This window comes from Dreissena polymorpha, chromosome 15 (assembly GCF_020536995.1).
Source record: "Dreissena polymorpha isolate Duluth1 chromosome 15, UMN_Dpol_1.0, whole genome shotgun sequence".
Taxonomy (NCBI): domain Eukaryota; kingdom Metazoa; phylum Mollusca; class Bivalvia; order Myida; family Dreissenidae; genus Dreissena; species Dreissena polymorpha.
The window spans coordinates 51,388,521-51,406,737 of record NC_068369.1 but is presented as its reverse complement, the minus strand read 5'-3'; the positions used below and the strand labels follow the sequence as shown (position 1 = coordinate 51,406,737).

The following is an 18,217-nucleotide window of genomic DNA, read 5'->3' as shown; positions in this document are numbered from 1 at the left end:
AGACTCCGCGTCATTGCGCGGATTGATGCCGCGTACCTCGCGTTACGCCGCGTGAAACCACGACGGGGCTGCCGAGTACTAACGTTCTGTTCGTGGCGTGACCGCAGATTATGTTTGTTCCGCGTTGGCTGTACTGTAACTATCACACTGAGTGTAAAAATCGTTTCCGATCAATAAATGTCAAAGAATTTACCGATTGGCTTGATACTTCCCATGTGCATTGGCCTTGGACAGTAGATGACCCCTATTGAAATTACGCATTTTGAGGTTTCTTTATCTACTGTTTTATAATGCTGTTCAAACCTGCTGCATTGCCAAAATAAAATAAAAATCAAATCCCAATATTGGCCTATTAACAAATTAATCAAGTTTACAGATGAATAATTCTTTTCTTTCTACCCATGTTATAAAGTTACCCTCAAGTTGCTTTATTGATTGAACACATTCATTGAGTCGAGATACTTTTTCTTTTCGTCAAACCATTTGTTATACGGCTGTGGGCCAGTTTGGTTGAATGTTACGCAATCTGTCACATGACTGGTAACATACCGGTAGTTACTTTTGTTTTCTGCACCCAATTGTGTAAACGCTTGTTAAAGTTACCGCTCGGTAACTTTCAAACCTTGGTAAGTTTGCGGTTATTCAGGTTTAGTAACCTTCAAGGTAACTCGATTGTATAAACATGATATACCGCAAAGTAACCTAACCGCGCATAGTGGAATTTAACCACCGGTAACTTGAACCAAAACATTCCCACAATGCATTTTCTAATGACGTAAATTTCGCGTGAAGTGTCACGCTTCGATTTCGTTAGCAAACAAAATAAACAGCGACATGTACCCGGTAGTTTTTTTTATCAAATTCATTTACAAATGAATTCACAATAAAATAAAGGGTACATTTTAAGTATGAGTTCATCAAAATGACCAGGCACAAATTAATAATAATGTCGTGATTTGCATCATTTAGCGGAATCTCTGGTGCTTCCAAACTGCAAGAGAGTGCTTGGAAAGACGTCTATTTTTCTAGTTGTTTTAAGTAATGTAACATATACATTGTCGTCGTAACATGCTAGCCTATTCTTCTAATTTGGCTTATAGCCCGTTTTCATGACTGCGTTATAAAATAATATCTTTCGCCAAATAACGATTTTTACAAATTCAAAGCACAAAGCTGAGTATTTCATTAACTTAAAATTACTTCAGAAAATCACTCTGTCTGCAGTCCAAGATTGCATATTGCAGTTGAGACAAGTGCGAGTCTTTTTGACGATTTATTATAAACGCGATTTATTTCACATGTTAATGTACTGTATAACGACATATTTGAATTGTCAATTTATCACATTTTCCTTATTTCGTTCAATGTGCATTGTTTATAATCCGTTTATATACTTTTGCCATTTTAGAATGTGCAACAAGCCATACAAATATCGCACAATTCATAAATAATCTGCAATATTTGCTTTCCGATTTAATTCACGTTAGGCATAGAGACGTGTGAAGTAAAAGATGGTACACGGGTATAATGCACTCGTTTATCTGTTGTGTAATGGGATGTTTTCCAGTCTTTGTTTATTCATATGTGAAATTATTTTCTTGTACAATAAGGGAATTTACCATAGACAAATAAAACATTGTTCAAGTTTAAACATATCTTTGTATGCAGAAATCTGCAAATGTAATTGAGTTTACCAACGGCTATTTTTTGATAAACTGTTCCAGTTCATTTGTGTCTTGTTCTGAGAAAATTGGGCTTAAAGCATGTGCGTAAAGTGTCATCCCAGATTAGCCTGTGCAGTCCACACAGGCTAATCAGGGACGACACTTTCCGCTGTTATAGTATTTTTAGTTTCAATGAAGTCCCTCCTTACCGAAAATCAAATCGAGTAACACACTTCAACAGTTTGTTGTCGCTTAGAAAAAATTAAAGATTGTGATGCTGATAAGAAACAAACTGTTGACGTGTCTTGCTCGACAGTTTGCAATAGGTGATGGAATGTTACACTATATTCTCAGTTCGTGTTTATAAACCTACACAACTGCGTCACAGTAAATAATATCTAAACATGATGTCGAACAATCGCAAACGCGCACATTTGTCAAAACATCGCAGTCTTAACACTGCTGATCATGTTTTCACAATAACCAAAATTAAATCCAGTATTGACCAGATTTTCCGGTAAATCAGTACACAGTACATTATATGTTTCAATACTAAACTTTCTGAAAGAGCGTAACGTCAAAGATACAGCATTCTCCTCGCTACAAAGTTTTCCTTCGACAGCGTATATACACCCACGCTAATTTTCGCGCGCTTTAACCAGGACAATACATGAGCAATAGATGTTGCTAGCGTAAGCGTTGGGTAAGCAATAAAATGAAAATGGAAAAAATCATTACACGCACCGTATGGCGTGACATTGTACATTGCTGCATAGTTTTCGCTAGCTTTTTGTTGGGGGCAAAGGAAATACATGTGGACGTTTTATTTAAAGCTAGAAAGTGTGTTTTGGATTACAAAAATTGTATTCTCATTTGGGATTTCAACAAAACATTTATATTATATTTATAATGGATTCAATATTTAATTCCAATATTAACTTTTTTAAATGCTTTATGTTTCGAAACGATGTTTTGATTATGCATGAAAAGCACAATTTCCAGGAGGACTACACCCGGTTAGTGATAACATTATAAAATATAACTGATTCCGTATAATTGAATACTCCGGATAATTGAATATTCGGACGTGACAAATGGGCTATTCAATTAAGCGAAATCTACTGTATTTGTTTATTTAACTCCTGTGTTGATGTTGACAGTTTACTGGAAGGTCACAATGACCTTTGTTTATGCCGTGCTTGCTTACAAATTAATAGGATAAAACTGGAACCAAAACTCACATGGTGGTCAATTTTGATCTCTCCTTTGCATACTGTACTCATATAGTGATGGCGTAGCGTGTGTTATTCACTTTGATGACACAGCATAGTGTCGGTCCAGTGTTGACATAGAGAGACCAGTTTGAATCCAGTTTTGACATTAAGAGAGAGATCTGTGTCAAATGGACAACATGTCAGGATAATGAAATGGAAATATGTGAGTAGCTACTGATTGGATTGATTGGCACATAACAGACAGGGCTTACTCTGCCATTCGCCAAATTGGCCAATGGCTACAAATTGACCTATTTTGCTAAAGAAAATTATATTTGGCCACAACTGTTTTTTCATTAAAACTTATAAAATAGCAAAAAGTAGAAGAATTTTGCCATAGCAAGGCGACTTTAGTTAAATACAATTTTGAGTCAGGGGGAGCATTCAGGAACCAACAAATCTAGTATATTGACTAGTTGATACAGATGAATCAGGTGAGCAGTATTGGGCCATCATGGCCCTTTTTATTGTCTTTTGTGTGATCAAAGTGATTCAGTGAATGGCACAATTTTGAGATTAATTTTGCTTACACTTTGTGTCTGCCTAGTGACCAGGAGGTCATGGGTTCCATCCCCACCGAGGGAGCGATCTATTTTGATCTCCCTTATAGACACCAAGTGCTGGTTCTAGTTCCAGGAAACAGACTCCAGAGCCTTACAATGACTGGTACAGTCACACTTGTGAAACAAGCTGACTAATAAAACAGAGTTTAAATATTGGAAACAATTTTAGTAAACAATCGAAGCTTTGCAGAGAATTTGCAGAAGGCCTTATAGATTGTTGAAATGTTTAAGGATGTTCATTGAAAATATGGAGTTGTTGAACAAAAATGGAAATGCATTTTTTAAGGGTAAATCATTGAACCATTGATGATATATTTAGTGAGTCCCTTTTGCGGTTTTGAGTTAATTTGCTGTGACAAAAGGGGTGTGAATATTAACTTTTGAAGATAATTTTCCAAGTAATTAACAGTCTTCTCAGGTTTTATGAGGTTTGCTGCTTGTCAGTATATTTAAGGGTTGGAAATAAAGGCTATTAAACTTTAATCTTCTGTTAAAGGCTTTAAATATGATACTCTTTTCTAAGGGACAACAACTGTGTCAAACTGTGTATTTGAGTGGAAAATGGTTATGCAGCTAACTTTGTTTGATTGTTTACATCAAATGTTTGTTAGATTGTTTACATCAAATATTTGTTTGATTGTTCACAGCAAATGTTTGTTTGATTGTTCACATAAAAAATTTGTTTGATTGTTCACAGCAAATATGTGTTTGATTGTTTACATCAAATATATGTTTGATTGTTCACAGCAAATATTTGTTTGATTGTTCACAGCAAATGTGCATGGAGCAGAATGCCTTGCTGGATGTGGACAGCAACCCTCTTTTTACACCAATAGAGATCAACATGGAGGGAGCTCCACTGAAGGACTGTGTACTCTCAATCAGGTAATGGAGGGAGCTCCACTGAAGGACTGTGTACTCTCAATCAGGTAATGGAGGGAGCTCCACTGAAGGACTGTGTACTCTCAATCAGGTAATGGAGGGAGCTCCACTGAAGGACTGTGTACTCTCAATCAGGTAATGGAGGGAGCTCCACTGAAGGACTGTGTACTCTCAATCAGGTAATGGAGGGAGCTCCACTAAAGGACTGTGTACTCTCAATCAGGTAATGGAGGGAGCTCCACTGAAGGACTGTGTACTCTCAATCAGGTATACACGAGTCTCGCTATGGGAAAATGGTGCTTAATGCAAGTACCTAAAGTGTAGTCCCAAATTAGCCTGTGCTGTCGGCACAGGCTTATCAGGGACAACACTTTCTGCTTTTATGGTATTTTTAGTTCAAAGGAAGTCTCTTGAATTGAGGTTACAGGATTTGCAATGATATTCAGTGTAAGCAATATTTGATGCAAATTCGAATTGTTATTAACCTAGGGGGATACTTTTTTTACAAACAGCTTTTGTTTGATAATTTTAAGACTATGCAATTAATTGTTTGATGTGATACAGTTGAAAATAATTGTGTAAATCTAACTGTATCTATCTGATATTTTATCATTTTCCAAACATATTACATTACACGTTAACGAAATGCAGGTATATTTTTAACTGAACTACTTACTTTGTAGTGGTTACAGTGGCACAGAGAGGGACATTCTTATAAGCATAGCAGAGGTTCTGGGAGCTACGTAAGTACTGCAGGGTCAGGGGTATGCCAGTGTTTTTTTTCCACCATTTTGGGAATGGGGCTGGGTCCCTTTGGACTTAGAAAATTCGCAGCATTTTAACTTAAATTGGGAAATGAGTGTTGTTGCTGTTTTGCTAAAAAAATGCTTCAAAATCGAGAATACAAGTGTTTTCAGTATTATTTTTACTAATGTTGAACTTATATGGCTGGATGGGAGGTGAACAAAATGTTGAAATAAAGACATAAATATATTTTTGGGGAAACCTTTAATTGGGAATTTTTAGGTCCCATTTGGGAAAAATATATACTTTTTTCCATTGCGAATAGGGCCGATTAGAACACCCAATTTTTGAGGATTTCACTTCTGCTTGCCCAGCAGGTAATTAACTTTAATAATCTGCTTGCCCTCAGAGAAAAAAAATAATCTGCTTGCCCTCAGAGAAAAAAGGTTGGTCCACATATTAAAGCTTATTTATTAGCTCGAATTTAGCTTTATTGTTTTTGGAGAAAATCCAAGGTATTGTCATAGCCAGCTCATTGTGTCTGTCGTCGTGTCCGCGTCGTGCTAAAACTTTAACATTTTGTCAAGGTTTTAAACATTGGCTCTAAAATCAAAGTGCTTCAACCTACAACTGTGAAACTTCATATGTAGCTGCACCTTGATGAGTTCTACATGTACATGCCACACCCATTTTTGGGTCAATAGGTCAAAGGTCAAGGTCACTGTGACCTCTAAAAAAACAAAAAACTGACAAGCTTTCATCTATTCAAAACTGCACCCGCAGCCGAGCGTGGCACCCGTTATGCGGTGCTCTTGTATTTAATTAAATGTGTTGCACGATTTATTTGAAGAATAATTACATGTGTATGAATAAAAAAAAGCAGTTTACATAAAATACTTCAGGAATGTTTTATAACCCTGATGATCAGAATTAATACATTAAAACGCCTGATTGCTGCAAAAAGGTATCATATGCCTTCTAATTTCAATGTCACATGGTACATTTTTGCACCAATGGGACAAAATCTTCAAATATCCCATTTTGGAAATTTCGTTTATAAAAATAACTACCAGCATATAACTGCTTTTGCATGCCTCAAATGATTATCATATTCCATGGTTTTCAACTTGTTTTGTACCTCAAATTGGAGCTTTGAAAAACTCTCAGCCACTGTTACCATTTATTATTCACCCAGTATTGTTTATATGAAGTTTTCAAAGTTTGTTTGTGGAATTCTTTTTCTTTTGTCTCTTTATTGAAGGGATTTGTTTATTAGCTTATCTATTTTTTGAAAAAAAATTATGAGCTATTGTCATCACCTTGGCGTTGGCGTCGGCGTTGGCGTCGGCGTCCGGTTAAGTTTTGCGTTTAGGTCCACTTTTCTCAGAAAGTATCAATGCTATTGCATTCAAACTTGGTACACTTACTTACTATCATGAGGGGACTGGGCAGGCAAAGTTAGATTACTCTGGCGTGCATTTTGACAGAATTATAGGCCCTTTTTATGTCCCCCACTATAGTAGTGGGGGACATATTGTTTTTGCCCTGTCTGTCTGTTGGTCTGTCTGTTTGCGCCAACTTTAACATTTTGCAATAACTTTTGCTATATTGAAGATAGCAACTTCATATTTGGCATGCATATGTATCTCATGAAGTTGCACATTTTGAGTGGTGAAAGGTCAAGGTCAAGGTCATCCTTCAAGGTCAGAGGTCAAATATATGTGGCCAAAATCGCTCATTTTATGAATACTTTTGCAATATTGAAGATATCAACTTGATATTTGGCATGCATGTGTATGTCATGGAGCTGCACATTTTGAGTGGTAAAAGGTCAAGGTCATCCTTCAAGGTCAGAGGTTAAATATATGTGGCCCAAATCGCTTATTTTATAAATACTTTTGCAATATTGAAGATAGCAACTTGATATTTGGCATGCATGTGCATCTCATGGAGCTGCACATTTTGAGTGGTGAAAGGTCAAGGTCAAGGTCATCCTTCAAGGTCAGAGGTCAAATATATGTGGCCCAAATCGCTTATTTTATGAATACTTTTGCAATATTGAAGATAGCAACTTGATATTTGGCATGCATGTGTATCTCATGGAGCTGCACATTTTGAGTGGTGAAAGGTCAAGGACATCTTTCACAAGGTCAAGGTCATCCTTCACAAGGTCAAGGTCATCCTTCACAAGGTCAAGGTCATATATAGGGGACATTGTGTTTCTCAAACACATCTTGTTATACTTAGAAAATTGAAAATTTTGGTTAAGTTTTGCGTTTAGGTCCACTTCTCAGAAAGTATCGATGCTATTGCATTCAAACTTGGTACACTTACTTACTATCATGAGGGGACAGGGAAGGCAAAGTTAGATAACTCTGGCATGCATTTTGACAGAATTATGTGCCCTTTTTATACTAAGAAAATTAAAAATTTTGGTTCAGTTTTGTGTTTAGGTCCATTTTATTCCTTAAGTATCAAAGCTATTGCTTTCATACTTGCAACACTTACTAACTATCTTAAGGGGACTGTGCAGGCAAAGTAGCCTCTAAACCTATAAGTTCGTGCACCTTAAACTTCAAAGGCATATCCTTCATGAAAAATCATTAGACAATAACTAAACTTGATATATACTTTATGATTTATCTTTTGTTTAACAAATAACGAGTGAAATATGTTGGTTGACAGATAATAAAAATGGAGTTACGTACCTTTAAACATTCATGTACATTGTAGTCTGCATCACACAGAATTACCCTATAAGATCGTGCACCGATATTGATGACGTCACAGCGAGGCCTTGGGATGTGTTTATAATAACCGATATATGTTTTTGTGAATATGTGTTTATTTGTATTAAATATGTGTTGTTTTAGATGAATTTCGTGAATAAAATGTTTTGAAAAGAATGGTTTAAACAAAACTGGTCTTCATAAAAACGTAATATGAACTGTGATAACTGAATTCAGAGGTCTAGATAAAGAGTATTTACTAACGGAAAATAGCTAAATAAAATTCTATTTACAATTGGGGTATTAAAAGCTGTAACCCCTTCTAATGACAGTTGTTTTGTGACAAAATTCCAAATTCACGCAGTGAGAACATTTATCGCAATTAGCCGGTCACGATCTTAACGTATTGTCTCGTGTCAACATTTGGGGGTAAAATTTTCTGCATACACAGCATACTTTAATCGTATTGTAATGCAAAGTACAGAGAGCACAATACAAATTCGAGACGGGCCTCCAAGGGAAACTACTCTAACAACGTTTTACGATCAAAACGTTGACAAACATAGCTGACTGGTGAAGAATATTTGCAGATTTTAAACATTGTTACGTCTATATCTTTGGAACGAGGTCAGAAAACGGACAATTAATATCATATTTATTGTTTTTTCCTCATGATTGTTGTCTTATCGGCTGTAGAAATTCTCGCGTTACAAAAGTGAACAGTTTCGGGCACGTGCGTTCGAATGATGCTTAGAAGTTTACGTCATAAAAAAGTACACGATCTTATAGGGCTGCACGAAGTTATAGGAATAGAGGATAATGTAACTCTGACTGGCATTTTGACAGGATTATGTGCCCTTTTTATACTTAGAAAATTGAAAATTTGGTTAAGTTTTGTGTTTAGGTCCACTTTATTCCTACAGTATCAAAGCTATTACTTTCATACTTGCAACACTTATTAACTATCATAAGGGGACCGTACAGGCAAAGTTATGTAACTCTGACTGGCATTTGGACGGAATCATGGGCTCTTTATACTTAGAAAATTGAAAATTTGGTTAAGTTTTGTGTTTTGGTCCACTTTACCCCTAAAGTATCATAGATATTGCTTTCATACTTGGAACACTCGCAAACTATCATAAGGGTACAGTAAATGGACAAGTTGCATAACTCTGGTTGTCATTTTTAGGGAATTATGGCCCTTTTTTGACTTAGTAACTTTGAATATATGGTTAAATTTTGTGTTTCAATCCACTTTACTTCTAAAGTATCAAGGCTATTGCTTTCAAACTTCAAATACTTTCATGCTATCATGAGGTTACTGTACCTGGCAAGTTGAATTTTACCTTGACCTTTGAATGACCTTGACTCTCAAGGTCAAATTATTAAATTTTGCTAAAATTGTTATAACTTCTTTATTTATGATTAGATTTGATTGATACTTTGACAAAACTACTCTTACCTGACATACCACAATAGACTCCACCCAAACCATCCCCCGTGCCCTCCCCCCTCCCGCCCTCCCCACCTCCCCCCCTCCCCCCCACCCCCGTAATTTTATTTTTTTATTATTATTTTTTATTTCTTTTTAAGATCATCTCACAAATAACCACCACCCCCTTCACACTATACCCCACCCCACCCCCAATTTTTTTTGTTTTGAAACTGTTAAAAAACACAAAAATTTATTTTTATTATTATGCCCCCCTTGGAAGAAGAGGGGGTATATTGCTTTGCTCATGTCGGTCGGTCTGTCGGTCATTCGGTCCGTCCACCAGGTGGTTGTCAGACGATAACTCAAGAACGCTTGGGCCTAGGATCATGAAACTTCATAGGTACATTGATCATGACTCGCAGATGACCCCTATTGATTTTGAGGTCACTAGGTCAAAGGTCAAGGTCACGGTGACCCGAAATAGTAAAATGGTTTTTGAATGATAACTCAAGAACGCATACGCCTAGGATCATGAAACTTCATGGGTAGATTGATCATGACTCGCAGATGACCCCTATTGATTTTGAGGTCACAAGGTCAAAGGTCAAGGTCACGGTGACCCGAAATAGTAAAATGGTTTCCAGATGATAACTCAAGAACGTATATGCCTAGGATCATGAAACTTCACAGGTAGATTGATCATGACTCGCAGATGACCCCTATTGATTTTGAGGTCAAAGGTCAAGGTCACGGTGACCTGAAATAGTAAAATGGTTTCCGGATGATAACTCAAGAACGCATATGCCTAGGATCATGAAACTTCACAGGTAGATTGATCATGACTCGCAGATGACCCCTTTTGATTTTGAGGTCACTAGGTCAAAGGTCAAGGTCACGGTGACCCGAAATAGTAGAATGATTTTAGGATGATAACTCAAGAACGCTTTTGCCTAGGATCATGACACTTCATAGGTACATTGATCGTGACTCGCAGATGACCCCTATTGATTTTCAGGTCAGTAGGTCAAAGGTCAAGGTCACAGTGACAAAAAATGTATTCACACAATGGCTGCCCCTACAACGGACAGCCCATATGGGGGGCATGCATGTTTTACAAACAGCCCTTGTTTTATGTTTGAAATACCGTCCAAGCATCGCACCCAAGAATTCCCCCCACCCCCCCCTCCCCCCACCCGAATCCCCCCCCCCCTCCCTAATTTTTTTTTTTTTAAGATCATCTCACAAATTACCACCACACCCTCACACTATACCCCCCCCCCACCTCACCCCCCCCCCAAGTTTGTTTTTTTTAAACGGTTAAAAAACACAAATATTTATTTTTATTATTTTACGTTTGAAATACCGTCCAACCATCGCACCCAAGAATCCCCCCCCCCACATCCCCCCCCCGTTTTTTTTATATATTTTTTTTCGTTTTTTTTTCGCATTTTTGGAAGATAATGTAATAAATGTCCACACCCCCACACTATACACCCCTCATTGCCGGAACTGCCAGAATACTTCAGGAGTTTGAGAAATCGCGATTTTTTTTACCCATTTTTTTACAGATAAAAATGTATTGACCATTGAAAAACTTTTATTAAAGTAACTTTAATACTATAAATCAACGAAATTTTTGTACAATTGTTCGTAAAATAAACTTAACCAATAAAAAATCAGTGTTCCTTATGGCAATCGCCGAAATTTCAACGCCAGGTGTGATCTAGTAAAATAGATGTTTGTAGATAGAAATTGCTCGTTTTTATTATTGTTTTGCATATTAAATTCCATTTTAAATTCCCGCAATGATATACTAACATGGTGTTCGTGTCGTATAAGTAGATATACATGTATTAGCGGGAAATTAAAATGGAACTAGAAATGGCGCGGCAGAGGCCGACGCGTATCCCCACGCCGAATGTTTGACCTAGGTGTGCCCCAGGGTTGGTAATTGTGCCATGCATAGTTGAGATTGACCGTATTGTCATAAGAGAAGTTCATCATCAATTAGAAGTGAATTGGTGTAGAAATGAAGAAGTTATAGTAAAAGGCAATTTTGGGTGGGTGTGGTCTATGTGGGCGGGGCCCCAGGGTTGGTAATGGGGCCATGCATAGTTGAGATTGACCGTATTGTCATAAGAGAGGTTCAGTATCAATTTGAAGTGAATCGGTGTAGAAATGAAGAAATTATAGTAAAAGGCAATTTTGGGTGGGTGTGATCTATGTGGGCGGGGCGCCCCAGGGTTGGTAATGGGGCCATGCATAGTTGAGATTGACTGTATTGTCATAAGAGAAGTTCAATATCAATTTGAAGTGAATCAGTGTAGAAATGAAGAAATTATAGTAAAGGCAATTTTGGGTGGGTGTGGTCTATGTGGGCGGGGCCCCAGGGTTGGTTATGGGGCCATGCATAGTTGAGATTGACCCTAATGTCATAAGAGAAGTTCAGTATCAATTTGAAGTGAATCCGTGTAGAAATGGAAAAAATATAGTAAATGGAATTTTTTGGTGGGTGTGGCCTATGTGGGCGGGCGCCCCAGGGTTGGGATTGGGGCCATGCATAGTTGAGATTGACCCTAATGTCATAACAAAAGTTCAGTATCAATTTGAAGTGAATCCGTGTAGAAATGAAAAAATTATAGTAAATGGAAAATTTTGGTGGGTGTGGCCTATGTGGGCGGGGCGCCCCAGGGTTGGGAATGGGGCCATGCATGGTTGAGATTGACCGTATTGTCATAAGAGAGGTCCAGTATCAATTTGAAGTGAATCGGTGTAGAAATAAAGAAGTAAATGTAAAATAACCTAAAAAAATGAGTGATAATTTCTGACGCGGCCCCACCCCAACCGCTATAACTTTTGACCCAGGGGTCAGATCAAAATTCCAAATAGTGCAGGGTCGCACATATGCTCATAGCTACCATGTGTGTAAGTTTCAAGGTTCTAGTGCTTTTAGTGTAGGAGGAGATAGTGGCCAGGACGGACAGACAGACAGACAGACGGACGGACGGACGGCGGAGATAACCACAATATCCCCACCTTTTTTTCAAAAAGCGTGGGGATAATTAATTGTGTCACAAATAAATAAAAACGAGCATTTTGTATCTACAAAATTCTATGTAATCATATCACATCTAGCGTTGAAATTGTGGCTATTGCTATAAGGAACACTGATTGTTTGAGTGTTAACTTTGTTTTACGAAATACTTTACGAAATTTTCGTTGATTTTAAGCGTTATAGTGATGTTCAATTGGGATTGAGATAATTTTTCCATACTTATGCACCCGTCAAGAAGCCAAGTAGCAGTTGGTGTCAATTATCGGAAAATAAGGACCATAAAACAAAACACAGAGGCGCAAGTTGGCAATTATGCAACTCGGCCATTATCAACAAGGTGATCAGGAACTGGCTGGGGCACTCGCTGAGCAACAACCAATTAACGGATTTATGTCAGTCTGTCAACGATGTCTGATATACAGATTTACGTCGAAATATACAATAAGGAAAATAGTGTGCATAACAATATGGGTAATATCGTTTAATCAAGTATTCGGATCCTCTTTTACGATTCAGATACTTGAACAGTATTCGGATATCCGGGTAATCGTTACCATCCCTAATTTTTCGGTACTTTTGGGCTTTCTGACTATTGGAAATCATCTGTCCTTGAATCAATAACACTGTCCGCCGTTTTGAACGCTTTGCCATTGCTATACAGAGAGCAGTTTTATTGACTGCAAATATAAAAACATTACTCAGAATTATCACATAAATGATCTTCTATGAGGAGTTGTTATGCAGGTAACGTGTGTAGCTTATTTTATAGAATCTTTTTTCAAAACATTTGATTTATTTTCCCAACATTCCTGGCAATTACTATTTCTATTTCAGATGCCAGGATTATTTTGTGCGCACTGCAAAGAACAACCTGTTACCCAGTACCCACCTTGTGGTAAATGCGGCTGAAGGCTCAAAATATGAGGCTGCGAAGAAATGGGGAATACCAGCCCTCTCTAAACTGTGAGTAGAGAGAGATATGAAAATTGGGCTTAATGCTCGTACATTAAGTGTCATCCAAGATTAGCTTGTGCAGTCTGCGCAGGCTAATCAGGGATGACACTTCCAACTTTATGGAATTTTTCATTTTAAGAAAGTCTGTTCTTAACAAAAATCCATTTAGGGTAGAAAGTGTTGCCCCTGATAAAAGCATATAATGTATGTGTTCGTGGAAAATTGTGCAGATTTTTATTGTTAATTAATGTCATAATTTCTAGAATTGGTTTACCAGTAATAATAATCATATTGTCTGAAAGTGTATCTCAAAATTAATGACCCACACTTAAGTGTTCTATTGTAATTTTTTTTAAATTAACATGGTAAAATCACCAATTAGCAGCTTCTAAATCAATTTCAAAATCTAATGTTACAAAATATGCTGCACTGTGAGTTCTTAACATGTTGATTGGTCATGTTACAATTAGAAATGAAAATTTTGTTTCCAAATGATCGATTATTGGCTTTTAAATCTTTCTGATGCACATAATTAAAAACTAGTCACTCATTTTAATGCCAACAAAAAGTAATAAAATAGTGCATGGAAACTCAAAACCCAAAAATATGTTTATAAACTACTAAATCAACAATTATTTCTTAAAAATGTATTTTCAGTTGGATTTTGTCCTGTGCTCGACAGGGTAAAAAAGTTCCAGAGGACAAGTACTTGATTGAAATTGTCTCCAATGACAACCTGATGTCTCAGGTACCCACGGTGGAAAACCAAAATGGCTCAGTTTTGGAAAATAGATCAGGTAGGGTTTCTGTTAGGGAAGCCAACCCATCTGAGATTGGCCAACAAAACATTATAGTAGACTCAAAAGAAGCTGATGGAGCCCATGTGAACAAAAGTAACGGGAAAATAACTGATGCAGCATCAAATTCTGGTGGAAGTAACAAAGATGCGGAGCTTAAAGGAGAGAAAAATATTGGTGCTAAACTTAGGCAGGGAAATAATGAGAAGGTTTCAGCGGTAGGCGATCACGGATTTTCTCAGACAGATGGGGATTTCATGGAGAACGACTCAGATGCCATGCTACTGCAACTTGAATCTCAGGAAAATTACCAGCCAGTCATTCCAGTTGTTGGAACAGAATTGAAGACTACTGCAAAGGACCGGGAAGTAAAACCGGCCTCGACTTCTGTCGCAAATAACAGGGATATTAAGGTCAAGGATATGCCTAGGAATACTGACATTGCTGTAGCACCAGTGGTGAACACAAAAGATGGTAAAGCTTTGAATAAGAATCTTCTTCCTGCAACCAAACATGTTGCACCTGCAGAAACTCCCCCTTTTGAGAGATGTAAGTAAGCTGCACTCTGAGAAAACAGGGCTTAGTGGATGCATGTTAAATTTTTATGCCCCCAGATCGAATGATCAATGGATATATTGTTTTTGGCCTGTCTGTCTGTCTGTGATGGTATTTGTGTGTCTGTTCCAAAACTTTTAACCTTGCTCATAAAATAAAGAACTATTTTGTCTATGTTCTTTAAACTTCACATGTGCATGCATCTCATTGAGATCTACAATCAAACATGGTTTGAGGTCTCTAGGTCAAAGGTCAAGGTCACCGTGACCTTTACATTCAAAATATTACCTTGTTTCTAAAATAGCTGCCATGCGGCTTTAAAGCACAGTATGGGGCATTGTGTTTCACAAACAGAGCTCTTGTTTGGAATTTAAGATTTATATGGAGTCTCTTTCTTAATGAAAATCCACTCTAGGCACACAGTGTTAGATTAGCTAATCTGTGACCAAACCTTATGAATATACATTAAGCTCTGTTTTCCAAAGTGCAGCGGAGGTGTATTCTCTTGCTGTTTGTTATTTAAGGAACTTTGGGGAAAGGGAGAAATTGTGATCTGAATTTTTCGTTGCAAAGTTTCAATTAAAGACCATGCTTTGTAAACTGAATGACAGTCAGGTCCATAAATCCTTAATTATTTATATGAAAGTGTTATTTTAAAAAATTACAATAAAATAAACATTTTCAAAAAAAAATACATAAAAATTATAATTCTCAATCTATTATCTGAGGTTTTGTAGGATATAAGTAATTATAAGATTATTTTGACTACTGGTGTTGTTAGCATTTAATATGCGAACGTGTTATTGTTTCGTTTACAGTGAAAAGGAGATGGGACAAGAATCCCCCTCTTACCGGTACCCCTGTCCTAACTAAGCAGTGTGAGTATGCTGAACCAGCGTTGTTTAACTGTCGAATTTGGAGCCAAAATTCTTCCCCATTCCCCAAATGACAGCTGAAAATTCCCAAATAATGGTATCCATAATAATTTTATGCCCCTGAAGAAGGGCATATAGTGATCGCACTATCTGTCTGTCCGTCTGTCTGTCTGTCCAGCCGTCTGTCCGTCACACTTCTGCGCTTAGGTTTCGAAAAATGTTCATAACTTCTATGTCGCTTCAGATGTAACCTTCATATTTGGTATGCATGTGTATATGGACAAGGCCTTTCCATACGCACACACATTTTGACCCCCTTGACCTTGAACTTAGGGTCCATGTTTAGGTTTCAAAATCTGCGTTTAGGTTTCGAAAAGCGTTTTGGAGGGCATATGTCTTCCGATGAAGACAGCTCTTGTTTTAATATAAAATTAAATTCAGTTCAGTATCCAGATCTATATATAATATGAACCAAAGTAAATCAAATACTGGAAACAATTTTGAAACACTTGCCCAAAATTGAGATAAAACTCCACGATCTCTTAATTTTATTTTATTGCAGCTGCTAAAGACAAGCTGAAAGAGATGCCGGCCAGGAAGCACAACTGGAGATATGACGACTGGGTGGCAAAGAATGACTGGACAGCAAAGAACGGCAGTAGTCAGAAAGAGAACGTGGGGCTGGCCACCTCAACGCCGGTGCAATCTAGGGTGAAGGTGAGACAAAGTTAGCGCGTTCTGGGAATAATGGGCTTAAAGCATAAAGTTTACACACAGAGTAGTCTGCGCAGTTTTCATAGGCTAATCAGGGACGACACTTTCCGCTTATTATGCCCCCAAAGGAGGGCATATAGTGATCGCACTAAACCCTCTCACCATTCAGCCCCACCACTAGCAATATGTTACAAATAAATCTGTGGTTGTGTTATTTGTATTTGTGAGACTAGCAAAATGTTTGAATCCAATAAAAAAAATTGACAAGATGACATTTTAAAAAAAGGAAAAAATTGAAATGAAATTATATAGGAACAATTTTCAAATAAATGCATAACAAACATTTAAGAAATGTGATACAATATGTCCTTCAAGTACATGCACATTAACTACTCTGTATTTAAAATGCATGAATGTGATACTTACAAGGTAATAACACAATTTTGCTAAAAAAACTAAACAAACCAACAACACATTTAAGACTTAGGCCATCCTTAAAAATATGTTTGTTTGGCATAACCCGACCCAGGTAAAATTGGGTGGGTAACAAGGTAGGGATTTTTTTTTTTTTAGTATTTCTTTTTTTCTGACATTGAACTCAGACATATACCAAACTGAAAGGTAGTTATCAAATAAAGCTCTAAGTCTTCTGCCTCATGAAAGGAAATTGGTAAAGATTTTTCTGCACCGTCCGTATCACCGCACCTGTATTTGTAAGTCTATTTTTTTAATTAAAAACGTCGAAAATATAATATAATCGACGAACAATACTTTATCCGAAAACGACAGTCCGAAAAATTGTACGAATTTTGCACATGAAATAAAATGTGCATATCTTTTGAAAGAAAATTAAAACAAGTAACCTAGCAAATACGTAACTAATATACTATTTGGTTTACATATTACTTTACAAAAGCATAGTTTGTGAGTAAAAAACAACAAAGTAATTATAACATTTTAATTTCAATCAAGAACAGAAAAGTGTAACATCTTCGACATGTAACTAATTATTTAATTATCATCCTTTAATTCAGATCAATAGTTGGTAGAAAGTTGTAAAGTGATCAGCTTAAAAATAATTTATTGAGTGTTACGCTTCTTTTCATTTGCTTATTTTTATACGACTTTTGCCATCAGCCGTTATATTGTAGGCAGATGACAATATCAACTGTGTATTCCGTTATCTGCACATGAATGACCCAATATTACCCGATAGCGAACTCAATGTTGATCGACCAGCTACTATATGCACTTCAAAACATTCATGGAAACAAACAGAAAAATAGTTAAAAAAAACAAAACAATCTGGATTAAAATGGCGGTTGTTTTCAATGAAATTTAACGAGATTTAAGCATATTCGCAAATTATATTTTTCTTGAGCCAAATTCGCTATATTTTTGCAAATGGCGAACGACAGCGCGAGCCCTGTAATAGTGAGCATTTATTCCAATAATAACACATTTGCAATGCTCGCGCTGTCGTTCGCCATTTGCGAAAATATTGAGAATTTGGCTCAAGAAAAATTTAAATTGTGAAAATCTAGTAAAATTTCGTTGAAAACATCCGCCATTTTAATCCAGACTGGTTTTCTATATTTTTCTCTTTGTTTCAAAGAAAGTGTTTGCAATTCGAACATTTAACGAAACCCGGACTGTACCCGATTAGACATCGCTTGACCTTATTGTTATTGAAGTGCACATGGTAGCTGGACAATCAACATTGAGCTCGCTTACACATGACATGACGTTGTCGAATGAAACGTGAGAACGGGTGGAGCATTTCGGATAATACTGGGTCCTTCATGCGCAGGTGTTGTATTATTTGAATACACATTTAATATCGCCTTCTGCCTTCAAAATAGTGGCCGGTCGCAAAGTCGTATAAAGAGATAAGCAAATGAAACAAAAACGAGACAATGCCCGACAATACATATTTCTAAACTGACCACTTTTTATCTTTCTACCGAATATTTACT

The 18,217-nt window shown here is 37.0% G+C and overlaps 1 protein-coding gene and 1 long non-coding RNA gene across 2 annotated transcripts in view; both read left to right on the top strand.

The window, feature by feature from the left end:
- The window catches only part of LOC127859748 (DNA topoisomerase 2-binding protein 1-like), a 266,921-nt gene that overhangs the window by 43,188 nt on the left and 205,516 nt on the right, over positions 1-18,217 (top strand). Inside the window, exons 3-8 of the mRNA XM_052397256.1 lie at positions 4,274-4,386; positions 5,067-5,126; positions 13,181-13,309; positions 13,958-14,646; positions 15,471-15,530; positions 16,090-16,244. Of these exons, the coding sequence (XP_052253216.1) occupies positions 4,274-4,386; positions 5,067-5,126; positions 13,181-13,309; positions 13,958-14,646; positions 15,471-15,530; positions 16,090-16,244 (1,206 nt within the window). The remainder of the gene's footprint in view (positions 1-4,273; positions 4,387-5,066; positions 5,127-13,180; positions 13,310-13,957; positions 14,647-15,470; positions 15,531-16,089; positions 16,245-18,217) is intronic.
- LOC127859563 (uncharacterized) lies at positions 11,153-12,326 on the top strand. Its single transcript, XR_008039455.1, has 2 exons — positions 11,153-11,286; positions 11,436-12,326. It is a non-coding gene; the product is annotated as an uncharacterized LOC127859563 (long non-coding RNA).